General features: G+C 42.4%; 2 protein-coding genes across 2 annotated transcripts in view; both read right to left on the bottom strand.

The window, feature by feature from the left end:
- The window catches only part of NELL1 (neural EGFL like 1), a 281,494-nt gene extending 279,771 nt beyond the window's left edge, over positions 1 to 1,723 (bottom strand). Inside the window, exon 1 of the mRNA XM_061999665.1 lies at positions 1,675 to 1,723. Within this exon, the coding sequence (XP_061855649.1) occupies positions 1,675 to 1,723 (49 nt within the window). The remainder of the gene's footprint in view (positions 1 to 1,674) is intronic.
- A 10,469-nt stretch (positions 1,724 to 12,192) lies between these two features.
- The window catches only part of SLC6A5 (solute carrier family 6 member 5), a 49,517-nt gene continuing 39,650 nt past the window's right edge, over positions 12,193 to 22,059 (bottom strand). The window contains exons 14-16 of the mRNA XM_061999301.1: positions 17,853 to 17,953; positions 14,615 to 14,782; positions 12,193 to 12,348 (exon numbers count right to left, since the gene is read on the bottom strand). Of these exons, the coding sequence (XP_061855285.1) occupies positions 12,193 to 12,348; positions 14,615 to 14,782; positions 17,853 to 17,953 (425 nt within the window). The remainder of the gene's footprint in view (positions 12,349 to 14,614; positions 14,783 to 17,852; positions 17,954 to 22,059) is intronic.

Genomic DNA, 22,059 nt, shown 5'->3' with positions numbered 1-22,059 from the left:
GTCATTTTCCTGTGCTGTCTCTTCAAACTGCAGCAAGTGCTCAAAAGCCTAGTTAATAATTAATAAACAACAAATCAGCAGCTTCACTATGATAACCAAGCCTCCTTTTCCCCTGTGGTCTCCCACAGTCTATCAGAAAGATACCACAGGCATATCAACCACACTTGCATCTAGTATTTTATGCTGCATCTCTTCTCTTCAGTAGAACAAGCAGATGAAAATGCTGTTTCTTTCTGAAGTAAAAATTAATGATCAGCCTGTCTGCTCTCACTAGAGAGCTGTGCAAGCCTTGGGCCCGATCCTGACTTTCTTTCAATTCCTATTTAAAGTAATTGGGACATTCCCCTTAAATCGGTGGCTTAAACACACAAAACTCCAAATGATTCAGTCAGGTGGGTGGGAGCACAAATCAATCTCAGGACTTGGCGGATTTGGCCCAAAGTGTACTGAAGGCACTACAGTAGATTAGAGGGTTGAGCCATATAATTATGAGTGATGTCACTAGGAAATCCCTAAAAGAAATTAATTCTGCCTTACAGCTCTGACAGCTTGTATTCTCTGCTTGTGCCTTTATCACCTACACCCAAGCACCAGCAATCACGCCACGCTCCATCAAGCTAACGTGCAGCCATGCAACGTATGCAGCACATTTATAATTTCCTCGACATGTGTAATGTGCTATTTGGGGATGGAAAAACTTTAAGCACATTCAACACAACCAAGCCATTTCCATGTCCCTATCATTCAAACGGTAAAAAGGACGGTCTAGGAAAGGCATTTTGCTCTTCTCTCTCACAGTCTCAGCAGCAATTGTTGCACACAAAGAACTTTCCGAGCGGCTCTGCAATTCCAAGTAGCAGAGTTTCAGGTCCTACTGACCATTTCAAACGTCCATGTACACTACCGGTAGTGACACACCTACGACAGAAACAGATCATATTTTCTTCCCACTAGATTTTGACAGAGTAATAATTACCATAATTGTAAATTTAAATCGTGGGTTCCTTTCCACTTCTGATAATTGGGCTGGGTAATTTCCTTGAGAGCAGCTAAAAGAACCACCGAGAAACGTTCCTCTCAAGAGCTCCAACCAAGGAGGAGCGGTACCCGGGGCAAGGGGAAAGAGAACAAAGCCTCCACATGGAAGAAGAAACGGTACTTTGGTCTCGCAACAGTATACGAATAATGTACCGGGCACAACACTGGCAGGAATAACGCGTCTGCAGCCGCCTCCCACTGTAACGCGGCTTCCCCAGCCCGTTACCGCGGGCAGCACCGCGCACCGCCCGCCTGGACCCCGCCGCGGCCGCCCCGTTCCGCCCGCACCCGTCCCCGCGGGGCGCAGCGCGCACGCTGCTCTCAGAAAACTTTCCCTCGCCTTCCCCACGGCACCCGCGGAGCGGCCACCCCCGGGGCTCCCCGCTGCGAGCGAGCTGGGATATGCCCCGAGGAGACCGGCGCCCGCTCCGCTGCCCGCGGGATGCCCGGACCCGCCGCGGTGTGCAGCCGGCGGAGCCGGGGCCGCTCCCGGTCCCCGCCGCGGGCACAGCTCGCCGCTGCCGCCCCTGGCACCCCGCAAAGTTGCCGCCAGCGCACGCCGGGCGGCGGCCCCTCGCTGGCCGGCGAGGCGGTAGGGGCGGACACTGGCCCCGTGGTCCCTGACCGGCCCCTCACCTGCCCCGGCGGCGGCCGCACACGCCCAGAGGAGCAAGAGGAGACCCATCGGCGCGGCGCGGGCGGCGGCGGCCGCCTCCCTCCCGGCAGCTTACTGCGGAGCCGCGCCGAGCCCAGCGGAGCCGAGCGCAGCCTCCGACTCGCGGAGCGGCTCCGGCAGGCGGCGGCGGCTCCGCCCGCTGCCCAGGCGCGGCCCCGACGCCCCCGCAGCGGGGGCTCCCCGCCCGCCCCCTGCCGTGACGCGCGGAGCCCCCCCCGAGCCTCACCAGCGCCGCCGCCCGGCCGCGGCCGCGCCGTGGAGCGGCCCCCGGCGCAGAGGGAGCCCCCCCGGCCACCCTCTCCTGCTCCCCACCGGCTAAACGGGTGCGGCGAGGAGCGGAGAGGACCCAGCCCCTTCCCCCTCCCCGCAAAGGTGAATTCCCCGCGGACAGGGGGTCCCGGCCACGCTACGGCCATGCAGCTGTGCCGGGGGCTGTGGGAGCGCGGGCCGGGAGCGTGCGTTTTCACCACTGCCTTCTCCTCACTCTTGGCTTAAAAATAGTAGGAATCAGCCCTCATTAACTATTTAGTCTTAGTAATAATTTATGCTTGGTATGAATAAACAAAAAGAAGTTCTGAGGTATAAAAGGGAAATTTGTACTGATCCTCGGGCTTCTCGCACATCCTTGCTCAACTTACTTAACTACTCTTCCTTACCTCTGAAGTGTAAAAAAAGAGGGAAGGTATTTAAAGATACTTGTGAGCCACCTGAGAATCTACTCTGATGACTGCTTTAAAACCTTTCTTCAAATATTTCTTCGTTTCAGCCGTTAATTTGGTTCTATCCTTGGCAAGTAACAGACCACCACCTGCATCGAATATGCACAATGACTCTCCCCTGTGGAACACCTGATTTAAATCTGAAGTAGAGATTATAGGCCTCAGATCAAGTTCCCATCCCACTGAACAGGAACAGAGTGAGAGTTGCAGCTGATCTAGCTTTGCTACGCTTCAAATCAAGCCATTTCAGCTGTAGAGCCGGAGGATCCCTTCTCTCTACTGCCTCCCATTAGCATGTCGTGGTTTGGTTCAGCACCACACAAATTCCAGCCATCTTAAATGTAAAGTAATAAACTGTACATTTGGATAAAGTTGGGATGTCACAAAAAAAAAAACCTAAAAAAAAAAAGCAATGCCTGGCTTGGAGGGCTCTTGCATTCAAACACCTTCACGTTAGCCAGAGCAAAGAGTATAACTTGGTTGCCTAATTGCTTAATTAGTAAGATCTCTGGTAACAGCTGTTCCTGCCTGCAAGGTAATACACTCCAGGAAATCTCTGGGGTGGTCATTCCAAAAGCATCTTAGTAATTTATCTGCTTTTACTCAAGTAGAACTTTGATCTTCTTACTTTTGCTTAGGGTGTCCTGCTATCAGTACCACTCTTACCCCTGGTACCCAAGCAGGTGTGTACCTGTGTGTACCTGCAGGTGAATTGTATATCCACAGGCACAAGGCAAAGAGGCAATGGTACATCAGCAGACAGCCCCCTCTATCCCATCCTGATAAAATCATTTTTTCTGCATAGTATTTACTCTCTGATTTAAGAGATTTCTTCCTGTGAAATAGGTTTGTACATAAAATTCATGTTAGCTTAGCTATGTTTGTGCTTATCTGGTAGTAAAACCACGGTCTATCTACACATGAAATTAAATCTAATTCAACTCAAGTTTTCCATTTTCCGCTTGCAGGGTCTGCAGTGGATACACCATTTAAACTGGTCAGAGATAGATTCTTTAACAGAGTTGTTAGCATAACCTAAATCTGTGTTAAATGCTATTTTAAAAAATTAATGTGGTTACATAAAATTTGCACTGAATTATTTGCTTTAAAGCACAAACACATTGTGAACATCACATGGATAAAGACAGGAGGAGTCAACATGGATTCAGAAGGGGGAGAGCCTGTTTGACCAACCTGATAGCCTCCTATGGGTGCATAACCGGCTGGTTAGATGAGGGGAGAACAGCGGATGTCATCTACCTTGACTTCAGCAAGGCTTTTGGCACTGTCTCCCGTAACATCCTCATCAGAAAGCTCAAGCAGTGTGGCTTGGATGAGTGGACAGTGAGGTGGATCGAGATCTGGCTGAATGACAGAGCCCAGAGGGTGATGATCAAGTTGGAGGCCTGTGGCCAGTGGAGTTACACAGGGATCGGTTCTGGGGCCAGTCTTGTTCAACATCTTCACCAACGACCTGGATGAGGGGACAGACGGTACCCTCTGCAACTTCCCTGATGGCACCAAACTGGGAGGACTGGCTGATTCACCAGAGGCTGTGCTGCCATTCAGCAGGATCTCAACCGGATTGAGAGTTGGGCAGAGAGGAACCTCATGAGGGTCAACAAGGACAAGTGCAGAGTCCTGCATCTGGGAAGGAACAACCCCATGCACCAGGACAGGCTGGGGGTCGAACTGCTGAAGAGCAGCTCTGCAGAGAGAGACCTGGGAGTGCTGATTGATAATAAACTAAATATGAGCCAGCAATGTGCCCTCATGGCCAAGAAGGCCAATGGCATCCTGGGATGCATCAAGAAGAGTGTGGCCAGCAGGTCGAGGGAGGTTCTTCTCCCCCACTACTCTGCCCTGGTGAGGCCTCATCTGGAGTCCTGTGTCCAGTTCTGGGCTCCTCGGCTCAAGAGGGACAGGGAAGTGCTGGAGAGAGTCCAGCGCAGGGCCACCAAGATGATCAGGGGAATGGAACATCTTTCATATGAGGAAAGGCTGCGGGAACTGGGGCTGTTTAGTCTGGAGAAGAGGAGACTGAGGGGTGATCTTATTAATATTTACAAATATCTAAATGATGTGTGTCAGGAGGTTGGGCATCCCTTTTTTCTACTGTATCTAGTGACAGGACAAGGGGTAATGGAGAGAAGCTGGAACACAAAAAGTTCCACTTAAACTGTTCAGGGGAGGGAGCCCTGGCACAGGCTGCCCAAGGAGGGTGTGGAAGCTCCTTCCTTGGAGGTCTTCAGGACCTGCATGGACATGTTCCTGTGTGACCTGATCTAGATGGACCTGCTTTGGCAGGGAGGTACTAGATGATCTCTAGAGGTCCCTTCCAACCCCTACCATGCTATGATTGTAATCATTCCTGCCTTGTTCTTCTATGGATTCGAAACATCCAAATAGTCTGCAGGTACTGCAAAAGCAACGTAGGCAGTTTGGTAGGAACAAAGCTGGTCCCACAAATGTGGGTCCTCCTGTAGTCCAACTCTCTACAAATGATCTTGGATCAGGAGAGCATTAGTCATCTTACAAGCATTTCCAACTGTTCATATTAGAAAACGATAAGACAAATGGAAGGGCTGAGAAAAAGATATCACATTCTCCCAGCCAACAGTATTCTTACACCTTCTCTAATAGCAGCAAAGCATGTTCCTTTATCACTGAAAAATCTGATGTTCTGATAAGATCTTGTTGGAACTATAAATAGCTGAAAGGCATGACATTCAGACAAGAATTAAAACTGTGTTCCTGAACGTTCCTAGCAATTAAAAATAACTAAAATCCGATGGTGCTTTTGCAAGAGTAAAGCATTAGTTCTGGCAAATGAGATGGATTTCAGCTCAGATAATAGTCCTGGGAATGATTGGGTTTTCACTCCCAGTTGGACTTTGAATGCTTCTTGATTTTGACCTAAATTATCACGATGTTGCTAACTATGTGGTGCTAAACTGTTAGTCCTGTCATCCACAAAGCTTGTGGCATTTTGTAGCTGACAAACTACTTTTGACTAGGCCCAGTATCACTCGGAGCAGCTGAAAGGTTGTTTGAATTCCTTCGATGAAAGGCAATTAAAAGTGCTAACCATAACTTTAAGCGTAGCTGAATGTGTGGAGCCAGTTGCCATCTGAAATGCAAACGCTGGAAAACAAAACCAAACCAAAACAAGTAGAAAGAAAAACCCTACCTTGTAGTTCATAGGATAGAAAAACCTCGATTCATAAGTACGGCTGGCATCCCTGGAAAGGCTGAGCTCCCGCGGGCTGCCTGCAAGCCAGACAGGCAACCTCTGCCTGGCTGCCAGTAGAGGGCAAAAGTGAACAACACACCTAAATACTGACAAAAAGAGATGTAAACCCGGGGAATACCGTGTGCTACACCCGTCCTGCCAGCTGGTTATATAGTTGTAAATGATTATGGAGCAACACCTGCTGCCTTTTATATTTTCAATCCCCAAATGAGCTTTTAGCTAATGTTTGGAGACTGCAAAGCCTAAATGAAACATTATAATTGATTCAGTTGGTGTAAGATGTGCCCTTCAGCCCACAGCCTGAGCACAGCAATGTCAGGACCCAAAATAGTAGAATGATTTCAAACTAAACTCATCTGCTAGCAGTGCAGTAGGAGATGTGCCTATCTTCTGCTCGTTTAAGTAACACGCATTGCTTTAAGCCATGACCTGGGTGTACTCATACAGCCAAGTTAAAAGAACATGGATTTTTATCTATTCCCACAAGTTTAATGATTTCAAGTGGTAGTGCCTAATGGTGACAGCAAAGGAGTGACTCTTACTCCCAAAATCAATGTCTTGTATCTTTGACTCGCACTGGTTAGCTCTGGAGAACTTACAAATTCCATATGCTTCGGTTTTTCCTCCCGTAAAAGGAACTAATAACACTTACCCGCTTTTCAAGGCACATACAGTGCTTGCTGCTAACTTTAGACTTCTCTCCAAGATGAAAACTGCCTTACATGTGCAAAGAATTACTGTAGACCATCATTAGGTCCTGCCATCTCCTTCATCTTCACATACATATCGCAAAAATGCAAGTTTACAGGCAGAACAAAGTACTCTGTGGGGGGAAACTGATGACTAGAACTGCTGAAACAGTCCTGGCACGTATCTATTGAGCTGTTTTCAGGATTAGGCCCTTGCCTGGAATTGCTGTCACACTCTTGGCACCACGTTGGTATCTTCTGTGTTATCACATTTGATGCTGCATTGTGATCAGACATTTTACTTCAGCTATTGAATCTGGGGAAAGCTTGTCAAAAGATCTTGTCTGCCAGCAGAGAAACACATTGGATCAGTACTATTTCAATAGCAGGTGCTGGGAAAGGAAAAATCTGCCTACCACACTGGTACTGTGGCACATTGCCCTCACTACACTGCAGGAATTCTGCTTTAAACAAGCAATACAGCAACAGTGGCCTTACACTCTCCTTCTTCACTTGCTCTTCCCTTACGTCTCTCATTTGCATCTACAGCTGACATGAACCTTTATTGTTTTTAACAATGCCACAGCCTTTGAGATGCTTGAATTGATAGGCTAAGAAGGATTTAAGCAAATCCAGTTGGTCCTTTGATAAGCAATCAATTATTCCACAAGCTACACAGCACTTAAATAGTTAAGAATCCAACCATTTAATTGATGCTTGTTTCTGCAGCTGTGCAATATCTCCATTCCCCAAGAGGACTGTTTCCAGTTGCTACTCAAGGTTTCTAACAATCCAGTGGATCAATTCTGCAGATACCTTAAGGCTGTGTGTTAAGTAAGAATGATGTTTGTGGTTTGTATTGGGTGGGGAAGGAGGCGGTGGAAAAAAAAGAGACATTTCATTCAGCAGCAAAGCATCGACGTATTTTCTGTTTTAAACACTGGACATTTATTTAGAGTCTTTAGAGCCCATACATTATTGAATAGTTTTAATTTATCACATCCAAATATAATAGGCAAATATATCATACAATAAATTGCATTTGTACACATAAATACAAAATTTGAGGTAGGGCCTCAAGAATAATGATTTCTTAAATTAATAACATACAGCATTATAATATGCACTACATGAGATATAGAGGATGCATCCTTTGTAACATAATATATCTTCTCCACGTATAGCTAATGGAAAAAAAAAAATATAATGACCTGGTTAGGGTACAAATCTTTATCCATAGGCAGCAGTACCCCATAGAATGCCTGTAAATATATATATATATATTTATATATGACATTACGCAAGTAATTAAGATTTAACCCATCAGCGATGGGTCCGTAATAAAGTGCCATAGGACACAGGGCGCCAATTCTCAACTGGTGTAAATTGTCCCAGCTCCAAACAAAGCTGTGACAATTGATACCAGCTAAGCATCTACCTTACAAGGTAACACTACATTGTATAAATGATAAGGTAACGCCGTGTTTTAGTCGATCAATAGTTTTCCTAACAATGGAAGAATAGCTATAAGGCAAATGGTTACCTGAAGATGTATTTAAACATTATGGGCAAATAATAATATCTCAAGCAATAAGCTCCAGCCCAATTCTCACTTCATGTTAAACCCGTCAGGAAAACCTTCTCTCTTTGGTGATAGGCTGCCTGAGGGTGACAAAGGCAGAAACTCCAAATACCCATACCCTCCCCCTTCAAGTCATCAACCTGAGTCCCTCAGAATATCAAGCTCTGATATCTTATGTGCACACCATTTAACTACAAACTAAGAAACAAATGTCTCTCACAACAGCGTTATTAGCAAAGCAGAGAAGCTTTCTGCCAAAGCTCTGCAGCCTGAAACCCACAATCCCCACAAGCCTTTTCTTAATTGCAAGAAGTGGAGCTACAGTCTAAGAAACCAATAGGAAACCAATGCCTGCCCTAAATAAGCAGTTGTTTTAACACAGGCAATGAGAAATCATATTATCCATACAACTGTGCATATGTTCAAAAAGACCAAAAGTATTTCAAATCAGGCATTGGAACTTCATGGTAAGAACTTCACAGTGTATCAGAAACAATGATCTTCAGTGCTGAAGCACATCTAACATGGTCAGTGGAGCAGAATCTAAGCAAAAGACTACTTTGACCCAATTGAAACATCATATAAAGGCAATCCGAGTCTTTCTCAATTAAAGGTCATTTTGTTAAACCCTTCTTTTGGAAACAAAGTGCTGCCACGTCTAGCTGAAACACAGGTTTTGAACGTTGCATATTAAAAACACTAGGAAGACCCCAAAGAATTTTAAGATGGCAAGCATTTGCACTAAGTATAATCTTTAATGCATACAATAATGCATCTCAGCTCATCCAGAAATTCCATTTTGTTTCAAAGGAAAAATATGCAACATGAGTAATTTCACCAAATTGGGACATTTTTTTACTCACAAGATAGATAGATCTGCAAGTACATACGTCACATTTTTACTAATATGGCTTTTTCCCCTCCTTTTTTTTTGTTAGAGATCTTTACTAATATTTAATTAGTTACTAAATTTATCTTTAGAAAATTATCAAAGTACATGCAAACTTTTCCTAACACATGGTAAATGAAGTGCATTCCAGACTTCAAGGTAACTTCTCACTTAAAGACACTGCTGGTTAATTTAATCTCAACATTCAGATTTGGCCAGTGAAATGCTTTTGAAAAAAAGTTCTCATGTGGAAAAAAAAAAAATCTACTTTTAAGTTTCACTACAGTGAAAGCTTCATCTCTTCTGTGATTTTTTTATACATTTCTCCTCCCTCTCCAAGTGTTTTTTCAAGCCTAATAATGGAGGTCAAAGCTGAAGGCAAAAATCACTATCATCTGTTTTCAGAGTATCAAAGGCAAGCCTAGTCCTGTGCTAATGACTTAGCATGCACAACAACACCACCTAAATTAAAAGCAAGTAGATTAATTACATATATCAAGGAAAACAATTCTGTTTTTCATATACATTCTGGTTTGGTAATCCAAGCCAAAGAAAAGATATCATAACATAGCAGTGTTATATCTCTTTTATACTGAAGGTAGACAGTAACTGACATCCTTACACTGAGGTAATTTTATTGCAATTAGTTAATGCCAGTTCCAATGCATGTCCTGAGACAAGTTAGGAAGTGAAAGGATTCAGAACTGTTCAGCAATTTGAGTGTGTTTTAAAAGAGGACCAAACCTAGGGATATTACTCTTTCTCTTTGAATCACAGTAGTAGTGAAGAGAAACTGGCTTGAACTCTCAAGAATCAATCCAAGATGCTAGGTAATATTGGTAAAGAGAGGCCTGAAGATATTTATCCTGACAAGAAAACCTAATTCCCACTAGAGGTGCTGACTTAGGCTCTTTTCCTCACCCACAGAAGGCCTCTCGGCCCCACGTAGATGCGGAGACCAAATTTCCAGCTTGTCTTTATGGACCTTTATTACATCAAACAGCATGGCTTCTCAAACCTGCCTCTGCCAGGAAAATAAAAGCCAGAAGAAAGAATAGCAAGCCCCTTGTTAAAATAGCAGGCGAAGCTGAAACAAGGAGGCAGAGCTTTAAGGCAGAGAAGGTTACAAAAGGGTCCTTGTCTCGCTGTGGTGCTAGACAAGGTCTGACAGAGCCCGTGGAGTGGAGATTCAGGGGCCAACACAAAATGCTGCAAAATCTGCCCTTGCTTCAGTCAGTGACAACCCCTGGTGGGGCTTCACCTGTCCTGCGTGAGGATTAAAGGTCTCCAGCAGTGCCTAGAACTGGCAACACTAATTGCCCCGTGAAAGAGGAAGTTCAGCAAAATGATTAATATATTTAATATACATATATATATACACACACACATAGAGAAAATAACTTAGTTTGTGGAAGTGTTACATTAAGATTTAGTTGTTATTTTGTTCTCTTCAACGGGATGAAGCAACACATCTACTGATCTACGGACACACGTTAACTGAAGATTTACCTGAGACCCTGCAATATGGAGACAGACAGACAAAAGAACAGGATAGAAACAGTCCCCTGAAAGGTAAGAACATTTACTGGCTACTGCAGTAGTGTGTGTGGGGAGGGGAAAAAAACAGCTAAACTACTCTAAGCTCACCACCTCTACACTGATTGATAAGATATTTATAGGGACATAAAACATCACTAGTACACACTACATGAACATTGATCACTGTTAAAAAATATCATATATGTATGTATAGGATATAACAAGATAGTAAAGGTTACATTTTGCCAATTATTGAAGATATATTTTTCTCCCTCGGTCTAGTGCATTTACAATAAATTGGGCTAATTTTCTATTCAGATAAATAAATGTACTCTTAAAAAGCTCTATTTTTACTCTGCCCAATAGGTAACAAAACTATTAAAGTCTAACATTCATATCACCACTTACGTCTGATTCCTAAAATGTAATGATTTGGAACATCCTATTGCTATGCAGTGTTATAACAGCCATCTACTAGCTCACCCTCTCCTCCCAACCCTCATGTTGTATATATGTAATGTTGCATGAACTGTCGTGGAGTTTGGGGTTATTTCATTTAATGAAAGTGTTTTAAATGAAAAAAAAAGAAAAAGCCCAAACTCTATGTACATTTCAGATAAAATCCTGCTTGGAAGAATTTACGTGCTATATATATAAAATATATAGACATGTGGTGTTCTGCTATTTCCCCGTTGCTTGAAAGAGAAGAATACATCTAAAGGTTTTATAAAGAGTTTATAGGAGAATGAATGGGGAGTCACAAAGTAGAACAGCACATCTAACTTCTAATAACTGTCAGGTGGTAACTAGACTACACTTACCACTGTAAGAATACAAAGTTAGGCACAAATTATATGATGGCTTCTTGAGGAGATACTGTAAACAAAAGCAGAGAAACGAGGAAAACTATGCTGAGTATTGAGTGAAGTGAGTAAAATCACAGTTGCCCTCAGTGTGGAGCAAGGTTTCAGACACTTCCTATAGCTGAGGCATTTTTAATGTATGTAACAGATATCAGATGATCAAAAGAAACATATGACTATTTTAAACAGTGATGCCCATACATCTCAGTCTGGCATCATTCCCAAACCCCCTCTAGACTCAAATTAGTTTAGTCTCAGTCTCAAATTAGTAGTTCTTAAAGTTTTTCTTGTGTTTTTATGCCTGAAAAGATCAGATGGATTATTGTGTCTCTGTTCTTATCTCACACATCACTTCCTGGCATGCTGTTAAAGGGTCGCCGCTTGTTTCAATAACAAGTCCTCAAAGTCAGCATAAATCATAAAACAAGTGCACAGGGACAACAGGTCAAAGCCTGCTGTTGGTGTAGAAAAAGCTGCCCCACTTATTGAGAGAGCCTCACCCTGGATTTATACCAGGACTACAGGACATCCCCTTCCATCCCACTAAGGACTGAACTTCCCTTCGATCAGAGATTGGATCAAAATCCTGGCCCCATCACAGCTACCTGTAACAAGGATGCTTGTGTGAAATGCATCAGATTCTGCACATCATTTCCTTACAAGTATTTTCCATTGTGTTTTGATGATTCCTACAAAACCTGGTATGACACCTGTTGCACAATATGCTTTTGCTGTTTCACAGGGTACAGGACATGTTATGGGCATCACCCATACCTGGAAGTGGTCTAGCTAGATCTTCCCTATGGCATGCAACAGTAAGTCCTATTTTCCTAAGCAACCACTTTCAGGCACCATGGAAAAGAAAAGAAGAAATGGTGGGGAAACAAAATTGAAAGAAATAGCAGAAAAGGCTAACAATGTTATTGCCACCCAGGTAATAATTATTAGCATTGGGTCCCCAGTTCTATATCCTTCACCGGCAATTTCAGTCCCAGGGAAGAGGTTCCCAGTGGATCAATCATATTCATGTAACGTTCACCACGGTGCTTGGCCAAAAATGGACCCCAGTCAGGCTGTGGAGAGCACACCAACTTGAGTCGCTGCAGCATGGGGGAGAGAAAAGAGTTTCATTTCAACTTACAGAGCAGAATTACAATGCAGAAGAAATGAGGATAGGCTCATTTAAGATTATTGATGATGGCCCTGCAATGCTCCACTGCTCACTGTTTGTTTTGTACACAAGTTTGGAAGATTAATAGAGGATAAACTGCCCAGATTTTAATTATACATTCTCCTCCACACCATATGAAGGGAGCACAGATCCAGGGCTAGAGACTGTGAGACTCACTTACTGAAGGACATGTGCACAATTACTTAGCCCAATGGTCTAAGCAGTGGGTAACTGCATTAAAATAATTGGATTTCTGTTTAGCATATTTCCCAAAAGTACACAAATGACCAAAAATAAGTACATTGCCACAAACAAACAAAGATTTTAATTCTGAGATGAGAAAAATATTTCATTTCTATCTGCAAGAGGAGAAAAAAAGAGAGGAGAATGTTAACCTGGCAAACAACAACAATCTAATCTTTCTGCTGATTTCTTTATTGAATATATAATTTGATTGGCACATTTACAGATAAAAAGGAAAGAAAACATATTTCTGATGACTTAAGAGGGAACAATTATATGTTTATTACCTAATAAAGTGAATCAGACCTCTATATCAGTTATTTTAATCTCCGCTTAATTACCAGTTTGCAACTCTTACCTCCCAAATCAGCCATAATAATTTTATGGAGCAGACTCAGTACTCAGGAAATCCTGGGCTACAGCTGAAAGAGCTTCAGCAAAAGCACTTTCAAAACAGATCCAACTTTTTGGTGTTTCTTTGCATGCACTACTGGAGCGACAGTAAGGAGAGTACCCTATTTTTGCATCAATACATATGCCAGTACTACAGGTGTCAGTAAGAAAATTTGAAGCAGAACCATTTGTCTTAATGAGAGAAACTTAAGAACGTGTAAGCCTAGTTCCACATCAGCACATTTCCAGTAGCAGCAGTTGTCTGCTGACCTATACACTCCAGCGTGCTCTGTGGAAGGGCTGAACAATCCTTTAGACAAGTGGTCTTGTTGCCTTATGCCAACCATGTACTTGAATGCTCTCCCTAGGGTGTCCCACCTCTTAATATTAAACTCCTTTGCTCTATGTGAAGCAGAAAGGCATGGTCTTTTCCCTTAGGCATGTGTAGTGTGACATGTTGAAAGACAAAAAAGATTATTCTATTTTAGTACACTTTCTCTCCTTTTCATTTTTGAGGCATGTAACAACCCCATCGGGTTTTGCAGGAGAGATGAACTGCAAAAGAGGATGTGAACAGGAGAGATGAGTGTTTGCTCCTTAGCTCAAAGAGGGAGCAGCAAGCAATGATGAGAGGGCAGAACTGAGAAAGCCATAAAAGCCAAAAATAAGAGCATTGAACCTCTCCAGAAGACAATGTGAAGGCAAGGAAGGGATGAAATGCTGACATACGGAAGGTATTGCTGTAGCATGTCCTGTGAGGAACTGAGGAGCTGGTGTGATGGGAACAGCTGGGGAGCAGTGGTGGTGGCTGCCGCAGCCAGGGAGTAGAAGGGGACTGACACATGTCTAGAGTGGTGGGGGAAATTGGCAGGAATCTGATTTGAAAAAAATAAACAAAGTAGCATCAGTTTAAGTGCCACTTGGACATTTTTTTAAGCCCAGGTGACAGAGAAGGTCAGCTTATTCGAGAAAAATCAAGAGATGAAGAGTGGGGAAACTGATTGCCAGCTAATTTTATGAGTAGTTTGAGCTGTAGAGCGTGAGGTCTTTTCATATATCTTATTCCCGAACTTCAAGTGGCACAACCTCCTGGAACACATCCTGGATGACTCCAATGCCCGACTATCTCAACTTGCAAAGCTTGCAGCTCCTGACTGACATCTCCTGTCACCCACTGCAAAGCTCGCTGCCACATAATGCACACCAGCAGCTGATGCTTCCTACAACTACACACTGCTTTTGCAGAAAAAGTCTGGCAAAGCTGGCACAACTCTCTCTCAGTAACACCATACCTGGGCTTGTGAAATTTGTAACTTCTTCTAGTTCTCATAAAAGCAATCGCTTAACAATTTAGGAGTGTTTTGTTGAAGAAGAAGGAATACAAGGTCTGCATTTTAAATCAACTGAGCATCGCTTTGCAACACAATAACCAGCTTACCAGAAAGTAATCTTAGCACTATTAGACATTCAATATCACCCAAAAAAATCAATGTAAAAATAAAACAGACAGTCTCCTACGATCATATTTTTAAGCAGCAAAAAACAGACAGAAGAATTACCTCAATAAATTTGCCTGGGGCTAGATGCATTTTTATCACGAACATAACTGGGATCCAGATAACTGAGCAGGCCAGCATCAGCCATCCAAGCACCATGGACCAGCCTGGATAGTGGTAAGCTCCGTAAGTCATTGGTTCCCATTGGTAAAAACTGAAGCAAAGAATAAACTGGAAACAAAGAGAGAAAGCAAATAGGTCGGAGTGAGTGATACAAGCCTGGTATGCAGTGAACTATAGGTATCCACACAGAGTTGGTATATATGGAACACAGATCAAAGTACATACACCGAAGGCAGGGCATTTGCATGAGCTGTAATAAACAGGTCAGAGTCTGAATCTAATAATTTTCATGGAAATCTTGCAAAATCCCACCAAAAAAAAAAAAAATCACTGTACTTATGCCAGAAGAATTGAAATTAGAATCTTGCCCCCAGAGTAACATGCTTTATTACATGGTCTATTGGCAGTTTTACCTAATGTGATTATGCCAAGTTACTCCATTTCACTTACTGTATGAATAGCAATACATTTGCTTACATTTGTGCATAATTCAGTAACTTTTGGGAAATGCCTGTGCTCCCAATAATTGCATATAGAAGATTTATAGCAGTGTAAGGAGGTGAAGGCATGTATAAAAATGATCAGTTTTATTTCCAGAGATGGGGAGTAATTGAAAGTCTGATACTAGACTGTCCAAATGAATCAAATATTAGCTTTACAGAAGCAATAATAGAAAAGAATGTATTCCTTGGTTTTATTTGTCTGTTTCCATCGCACAAAAATTGAATCACAGCTGTGCAGTGTCAATTTATTTCTCACTGTACATTCACTAAATATTGTATTTGGAGGGAACAACAGAACATGCAAGTTTGAACTGACCTCTTTGCTTCCTGAATTTTCTTTCCTTAAGAAACTACATCATTTCCTATTCCCTGGTTGTGATAACTGGCAGTTGCTGAGAGTGTAAGCCTGATCAGTAAAGGAACCAAGCAATTTGCAGAAAAGCCTTCCAATTCCCTTCAGAACCATAACAGTGGGTCTAAGGCAGCATCTTGAAAGCAACCATTGGAAGAAAAAAGAGAGATACAAACCATCTGGACAGGCCTCCACATTCAGAGGGAAAAAAATACCTTGCTGTTGGTGTTATCCTAATACTAGATGAAACCGGGCTATGCCTTCAAACTTTTTGTAAAGGGATTTGTAAACTGTGCCCATGTATTGTCACAATCAAGCAACAGTTGCTCCTGGATTGTTAAGACAAGCCTACCTGGGTTTCACACAACAATATTAGACTTCAGTGAAGGCAATTGGTAAAGATCTACTCAGGGAAGGAAAATATCTTCATTATGCCCATTGGAAAAATTGTTCTCATGTAAGGAAAGGCATTTTCCACAAACTCAGGATTTTGTTGAGCTCACCAGCACTCACTATTCCCTTCACACGTGCACTTCTATCTGTAGAAACTAAACTTAGCAGTTTCCAGAAGAAAAATTATCACATTCCTGAATTAATACTGAAAAGAAGTTACTAAGCTTATCCAGAAATAAAAGGATTTACCAATGTTTACACTGCACTAAGGAACAGCACATGTAGGAATGTCCTGGCACTTAAGCTGAAATACAACTTGTCTGGAAGAAGTGAGTGCAAAGGAATACAGAGTCATCATTTACTTCATCATCCCACCCAGGTGACAGCATACTTATTATCCAAAACACATGTCTTCTCAGAAATTCTACTAACTTCTCTTGTCTGGTACCTATCCATACTTGTAGGAACTACTTAGCACTGCTGAAAAAACGTGAGTTTTTCAAATCCTACACAGATAACTGATGGGTTTGCCATGTGTGTGCTCCAGGCTTGGAGGAAGAATTTCAGGCCAAGGTGTGTGCTCTCAGATATAAAATGCTGGTGAAAGGGGGCTTGATTGCTTTATACCAAGTTATGGGGCTGCAGGCTTTTGGAAGGGCTGTAAGAATTGCTTCATTCTTGTGCCAAAAGATGAGAGGGAATAAAGGTTGTATCTGTACTTTGGTTAAAACATAAAGGAAACTTTGTGTTAAGAGAGCTAGACAGCAAATGTGGACAGATATACTGTATTTTGACTATCAGACTTGGAGAAAACATGAGTAGCAGTGATAAAATTGAGAACATGCCATCTTTTAGATTAAATGGAGATCTAAATGCCACGGGGTGGGAAAAAACAGCAAACAAAAGAAGAAAAACACCCAAAAGAAATAAACCACCACTTGTCCTTAGATTTTAAACCTCGTGGTTTGTTTTAAATGAAGTCCACACGCAGGTCAGGGCACTTCCCATCGCCCTCGGCAGCCCCGCGACCCCCCGATACCCATCGCGTCACCCCGCCCCGGGCCGGGGCCGTGTCGTGCGCCGCCAGCTGCTGTCGCACAGCGCCACCTGGCGGTGCGAGCGGGGTAGCGCGGCGCTCAGCTCCTCCGGCGGGGGGGACCGGCCGCATCCCTGAGGCTCCGGGAGGAACCGGCGCAATCCCTGAGGCTCCGGGGGGGTGACCGGCCGCATCCCTGAGGCTCCGGGAGGTGACCAGCCGCATCCCTGAGGCTCTGAGACCTCCTGGGTCTGCGTGTGTGCAAGGGGGTGAGCATTCCTTCACTGCCGAGGTGCCCAAAGGGGCTGCAAACGAAAGTTCCTCTCTTTTTTCCCCCCTTTTTCCCTTTTTTGTTGTTGTTGAGACACCGAAGGGATTGTATTTGTTACCGAGAGCATAACTATTTTGACCTTTACAAAAATATCTCTATCTTTGCAGATTAAACTTTGTCACACACATTTCCCCTTGAACCTCTCCAAAGCGTGTCTCTCTGATGAGTTTCTGACTCAAATAAAATAAAACTAGGCTTTTTCCCAGCTCACTCTGAGAGCAGACAGGAGGATCGCACCCTTTCCTCTCCCTCTCTATGTGTGTACATATACACACATTACACACACTCATATATAGACAGTAATCAGAGACACTGTTATGTGATAGTATGCCATAGCAACATGTTGCAGACAGGGAACAGCTACCACAGCAGCATGTAGAGATCCCTTCTGTCAAAAATACCATTACTTACCTCTGCTTTGTCAACTATCTACATATGCAAGAACACACATGTGAGTGTGTCTAGGTATCTGCACCCGTGAAAACATCACAAACATCACGAATGATGAAGAAACAACAACAAAGCTCTTTGTGGAAGACACTTGGAAAAATAATTTTACTTACTGTCAGAATAGTTGGGGTCACAAATGCCCAACAGACTCGCCAGAATTTGCTTGGCTGGAATCCAATCATCATTTCTATATCTTCACAAAACCTCTGCAATCCTGTAAATAGCAAATGTAAATGCAATTGGGTGTGAAAGGAACCAGCTGCAGTTTGCAACACAGCTCTTGTTATCTCCCCTGTGTCTAATTACAGAAACAAACTCTGCCTTGTCTGTTGAAAACTTCAGTGGAAGATCTAACCACACAGCAGAAAAATGAAACTGTTATGTTGGGAACCATTCTAAGTAAAGATTAAAGCAAAATTGAGCTTTTATATAGATATTAAGCATTCAGTATGTTTTGGGCTCAGGCCTTAAACAGTGTGCATGGGTTAGCTGCAGTTATGTGTAGATTTGTTAGATTTCACTGTGAAGAAGAACCTCAATAATATCTATATATCCACTCCAGTATAGAAAATATCTGAGCTTCTCCATACCCTCTGCATGACTGGGGTAGGACTACATCTCTTAGCCTTGAAACTGGTAACATCCTGTTCTTTTTCATTTGATATGCAAGCAGTGCTTGAAATTCTCAAAGAGCATCTGTAAATATTTCAAATCACATGCAACACTTTTGTAACAAACTGATTGACTGATCTGAAAGTAATAAAATCAAAACTGAAATTCGTTCCAGCTTTTCTAATGATGGTAAGAGGAAGGTCTCTGGTCCAGGGCTGAGCTCATCTGTCTCAGAAACATTTCCAAGTTGGGTCAATTCTATCCAAATAAAACAAGTCATCATCTCTGTCATTCATATTTTACAAAGCATCATTCTACAGAATTTAGTCTAAGTTTTATGATGTGGGGACAGGGATGGAGCTTAAATGTTGGAGAAAAGTCATTGAGTAAGGGAAGAAATACTTGGAACAAAAGTAATAAACTCCTTTATGTTCTTACTGCCCTTATAGCCAGCCAGTGCTGCTGCTGAATATAAGAAGGGATAAGCCCCAGGCTTGAACCATGTAATTCTGAAGGCTTTTTGTTGTTATCATGAAGAACTATATCTATCCACCTGACTGTTCTCAGAATTAAGAAGAGATGGCCCCACAGGTAAAAATATCAATGGCTCAATAATCAGTGTCTTCTGATGCACCTCTAAGCAAGCAGCAGGGATAGATGGTACCAGGGCAGCCCTAAAGGCCTATCTCAGAGGGTGAGAGCAGAGAAAGCCAGTTCAAGGCAAGCAGCATGTCAGAGTAAAATGATACAACTGTGCCAAATAGAGAAGAAAAAATCCAGAGATCAAACAAGAAGGTCGTATAGAAAGAACAATATTTAGGGGAGGGGAAAAGTACAACCTGCAGTAGATATAAGCCAAAACCAACCCAAGATGACCCAGATGTCACACTTTGTTTCTGTAACTGTACTTCCTCCCTGCAATCCCTGTACTTCAGCACCCATCTGACTCATCATGTGCTTTTCCATTTTGCAACAAAACTTTGCATGTCTGTGCTTACCATAACTCACAATGTCACTGTGTTATGGATCTGAAAGGAGATCTTAGCTGCCACTGAATTATTTGCCTCTGTGTTTTATTTACCTGATTAATACAGCTCAGCACACCATCTGCAGCAAGCTAAGAGGGAGACGCTCACACAGCATCATCCCTACGGTGTGCTGTTGTAGGAACAAAACTAGCTTTAAACTAATTGCAGCAGCATAAGGTACAGGCTGAAGGCTTTTACCCCAAAGTTTAAAGCTCACCAGAGTGTCTCTGCTTCACTCATGCTTGTGGAAAGCAGGTATACCTAACTGGATAGTTACCAGGTGTTTCTACTTCCAAAATTCATGAAAGCTTCATGCAAATCCACACAGGTTTGTTTGAAATTCCAATTTGAAAATGTAGTTGGCAATAATCAGTATATACCCACAATTTAAGACACTTCTAGACATTAGCAGTTCAGGGGTCAAATACAGGGATGACACAGAACTCATCCCTTCCCCAATGAGAGACTGACAATAGGTTTGACAAATCCCATAGAAAATGTGAAGGGTTGATTTAGTTAACAGAATAGTGATTAAATCTCAATATATCTGCTCTCCCTCTCAGATCAGCCAGGCCTGTGGATAACTTTGGGAAACAAACAACACCTGATATTCCATATCTCAAGTCCCACTCTCCAAAGTAGGATAATGTATTCCTAAGTGCTGCAGATATAAAATGCATTCAAAAGAACAACAATTTCAATATTCTGCTCCAGGTAAAATGCTCAAAATTAACACTTTGTACAAATACACTGCAGCAGTTTCCACTCCCTCTGACAATGAGCCTTCCCAAAAACCACCTGTCAAAAAGCAGATCTGGAAGAAGCATGAGCCAAGTTAAGGTCGTACATTTTCAGTTTCCAACAGGGTTTCACTCAAGGGTCTTGGTATTCAGCTTCACATTACAAAATGAAACAGTGGGAATTATGCTGATGATTAAATTAATATCCACAGCTCTAAGCTATTCTCTACCAATCACACATCATCATCTAAACAATTGGAGGATAAGTATCCACACCAGCTTGTGAAGTAAAAACCAGCATTTGACTGGATTATGCAGCACTGACTACTGAAAAATAAATGATTGAAAGGAAATAACCACGTGTGCCTCTTCGTAATTTGGAAATCTCAGCAAGCAGAACATGTAACAAGAACTAAAGACAGATTTATTTCATCATAAAAGCACCTGCCACTATTGTGTCAACTTGCTTGCTATGAAGAGTACAAGAGTACAAGAGTACAGAGAAAGGTGTCAGTGGAGTGTAAAATTGTCAGAGCTTGGAAATATATTATGCCAATTTTAAGCACTGCTTGAAGGAATATAACAAAAGCAGCAGCTTCACTTGTATTTACAGGGTGCAAATCACAAATATACAAGCTGTATCCCTATGAACAATCCTTACAAAAGTAGCTTTAATTCAGTAGAAGTACCTATGATACATTAGTTAAGCAGATAATGTTTGACAAGCACATCTTTCCTTTTTCATATAAAAGACTAGAAGACCTTTAGCCTAGAAAAAGGTTAATTCCAGAGAATAATCTTTGAAGTATCTTTGCTGTCTTTGTATCAAAAGCTTTACTAACTTCTGATGACCAGTAATCAGATGGTACAGAAAGCATGGAAAGAATTATTTGCAAGTTGTCAGATCTTCTCCAAGTCTGATTACAGTAAAGTAACTAAAAAGAAGTTCTCCTCTATTCAAGCCCTTCCTTTGCAGTGCTGTAACTATTTCTGTGTTATTTAATGTGTTTCACAAAACTTAGTGTTGTAAGGATACAGAATTTGTTGGGCAAAGCAGGCACTAGGCAGAGTGATTTTGCTTACAGTGCTAATAAACTGATGTTGGGCAAAGACAGGTTTGTAGTGCTTCTGCCACACAGTGTCTAGAGGAGGAACAGAGAGAGGATTTGCTCCCTATTTACCTTCATCCTCATTTAAAAACATACAGAACCAACAAATTCTACAGATTTAAGTACTTTGGGTGTTATTTAAAAATATTCCAAACAAGGAATCTTTATATTGGGAAAAAAAACCCAAAACCAGGCAAAAAAACCCCAGCAAACCCTTGAGCTCTTCTTGAGCATTCCCACTCACCCTCTCTTATGGAATTATAATCATCTTAGGAAAGTGGGGAAATTGGTCAGTATGGCAACCAGGCCCTGATGTCTCAGGTGACACATACCAGGTGGTGTTTCCACAGGAACAGGTAAGTGCTAGACCTAGTGGTAACTGGAAGAGGGAACAGGCAAACCTCACATGTCTTCGTGGATAGTGAAGCACGAAGCAATGGCAAAACTTGCCAGCATTGATTGTCAAACCAGGACTTCTGTGAAATAATCCCCCAAATCCATCTCTGGACTTTGCTTCAGGAGATATCTCAAAGTATTGCTCTCAGGTCCTTTGAGAAGGGTTTGAAAGTATAGCTGATAGCAGTTACTAATACCATTTCCCTCACAGAGATTACACTTCTAAACCAGCTGAAATCAAAGTACATTTCAGGGCCATAAACAATAACAAGCATTTTAATCAACCAAAGTATGATTGGTCTAAATCAGCTTTCTCTCACAGCCAACTGCATTCTGTAACATTTCCTCACTGGGTTATATCTGACTTAGCTTACAACCACTGGGGCCTGCTGACTGGATGGGATGTCAGCAGAGATAAAATGCACTTCTGTGTTT

This window comes from Colius striatus, chromosome 7 (genome assembly GCF_028858725.1).
Source record: "Colius striatus isolate bColStr4 chromosome 7, bColStr4.1.hap1, whole genome shotgun sequence".
In the NCBI taxonomy this organism is placed as follows: Eukaryota; Metazoa; Chordata; class Aves; order Coliiformes; family Coliidae; genus Colius; species Colius striatus.
Note: the sequence above shows the minus strand (reverse complement) of the source record. Positions and strands in the feature narration are given on the sequence as shown.